This window comes from Hibiscus syriacus, unplaced genomic scaffold (assembly GCF_006381635.1).
Source record: "Hibiscus syriacus cultivar Baekdansim isolate YM2019G1 unplaced genomic scaffold, ASM638163v2 tig00109971_pilon, whole genome shotgun sequence".
In the NCBI taxonomy this organism is placed as follows: domain Eukaryota; kingdom Viridiplantae; phylum Streptophyta; class Magnoliopsida; order Malvales; family Malvaceae; genus Hibiscus; species Hibiscus syriacus.
The window spans coordinates 886,582-888,480 of NW_024062542.1; the positions used below are offsets into that span (position 1 = coordinate 886,582).

Sequence of the window (1,899 nt, forward strand, 5' to 3'; positions counted from 1 at the left end):
TTGAACATATATTACTTCATACTTACTCGAGATTAATAAAAAAAATGATATCCACCTAATCCAATTCATGAACAATTTAAACTTAGGGTCTGAACCTAAACAAACTGATAATAAAACGTACTGAGGAACCGAATAACAAGCATAGTATATTCACAAAAGCCAGCCAAATCCCATATCACTTAAAAACGTAAAGCAAAGCCATAATTTGGACTCACTATCAACTCGGCCTGGTATGCTCGGCAGTCCAAACATAAAGCAGTTATAGAGTCATTTCGTAGAAAAACTGGTCGCGCAGATCCGAGTAGAGATCAATGAGCGATTGTTGTCGGAGTTCGCTGACTTCATACAATGAATTGAGGACTTCAAGGTTCTTGTCTGTCCCTGAAAATGCCGACTGTATGCTCAGACTGCACCCGTTTTGCCCACATTTTGAGGTTGGTCTGGCACAATCTTGTTTGTTCAGACAAGTTGCTGATTTCCCCGAACATGAATCACAGCCCGAACTTTTCCAGAATAGATTCTGTAGACTACCTTGTTTGAATTCCATAACCTATGGAATCAAAACAACAGGATATATCCCAGCAAACACGAAATAAGGTTCAATATCGGTTGTAGTCCTTCTATGTTGAAACTTGGGATTTAATTCTCTACTTTTATGATGTTATTTTGGCTTATTTACACAAATGTTATCAAACTATTCTAAATTGATCTTCAAACTTCAAGATATTCCAATTGAGTCCTTACAAGTATTAGTAGCATATCAATCAAGTCTTCTACTAGGGGTCGTTTGGAATTGTTTATGGAAGTATTAGTAACATACCAATCAAGTCTTCTACAATGTTATCAATTCAGACCTGGTAAGAACATTATAAAAGTAAAAGAGTTAATTTCACTATACAACCTCAAACTAAGACTCTCATTCTAAATTAGTCCTTACACTTTTGAGCATTCTAATTTCAACCCTAAACTATGACTCTCATCCTAAATTAGTCCCTAAAGTTTTAAACATTCTAAATCCATCCTCAAACTATGACCCTAATTCTATTTTGATCCCAAAACTTTTGAATGTTCTAATTTTATCTCTAAACTTTAAATGATTTAGGGGGAAGTTATTGGAATTTAAAAAGCTTGAGGGATATTTTAGAATAGGGTCATAGTTTGGGGATGATTTTGGAATTTTCAAAAGTTTAAGGACCAATTTAGAATGATGGTCAAAGTTTAGGGATTAAGTTAGAATGTTTAAAAGTTTAAGGACCAATTTAGAATGAGGGTCATAGTTTAAGGATGTATAGTCCAATTTACTCAAAGTAAAATGAAACAACTTAAATTAAGGTTGAAAGATTGAATCTTAAATTTCAAGTATAAATAAACAAAAGAAACAATTAATAAGCCTTTTACCAGAGTGAAACTGGTTATGGTGTAATTGGAATCGGCAACCATAATTGACAATGATCTGGCTGCATATTTCCTTCCTGCAAATGCTACCATGTATCCACCAGCTTGAAGCTGTAAACCCCAGACAATAATTGTTCACAATCTCTGTCTCTATGCCAAAATATGTAAAACAAATTGAATTCCAAAGAGATGAAAGCACTTACAGTGGTGTTGCCATTGATGGTAAGAAGAGAAATCTCATCGATCTTCGGCCTGAAAACAGCTAATGTGGCATTCTTTTTGGCTAAACCAAGACGACTGTCACAAGGAGAAAGCTGAACATTTTGAAACGAGAAATATTCCTTCTTTGAAAACGCAAGACCGATCGTAAATCCAACGGATTTCTGCACTTTGGCATCCTCACATGGGCTGTAAACGCCGTTAGAATCACCGGCCACCGCACCAATCATCATCATCATCATCATCACCATCACCGTTGTGATCTTCATGATGGGCACACTTTCC

At 35.7% G+C, this 1,899-nt stretch overlaps 1 protein-coding gene across 1 annotated transcript; it reads right to left on the bottom strand.

Annotated features, from left to right (window-relative positions):
• Window positions 1-242: 242 nt before the first annotated feature.
• LOC120211204 lies at window positions 243-1,899 on the bottom strand. Its single transcript, XM_039209800.1, has 3 exons — window positions 1,599-1,899; window positions 1,399-1,506; window positions 243-550 (listed from the first exon to the last, which is right to left on the bottom strand). The coding sequence occupies exons 1-3, from the start codon at window positions 1,881-1,883 to the stop codon at window positions 260-262; spliced, it is 684 nt and encodes a 227-aa protein (XP_039065731.1). The 5' UTR covers window positions 1,884-1,899; the 3' UTR covers window positions 243-259.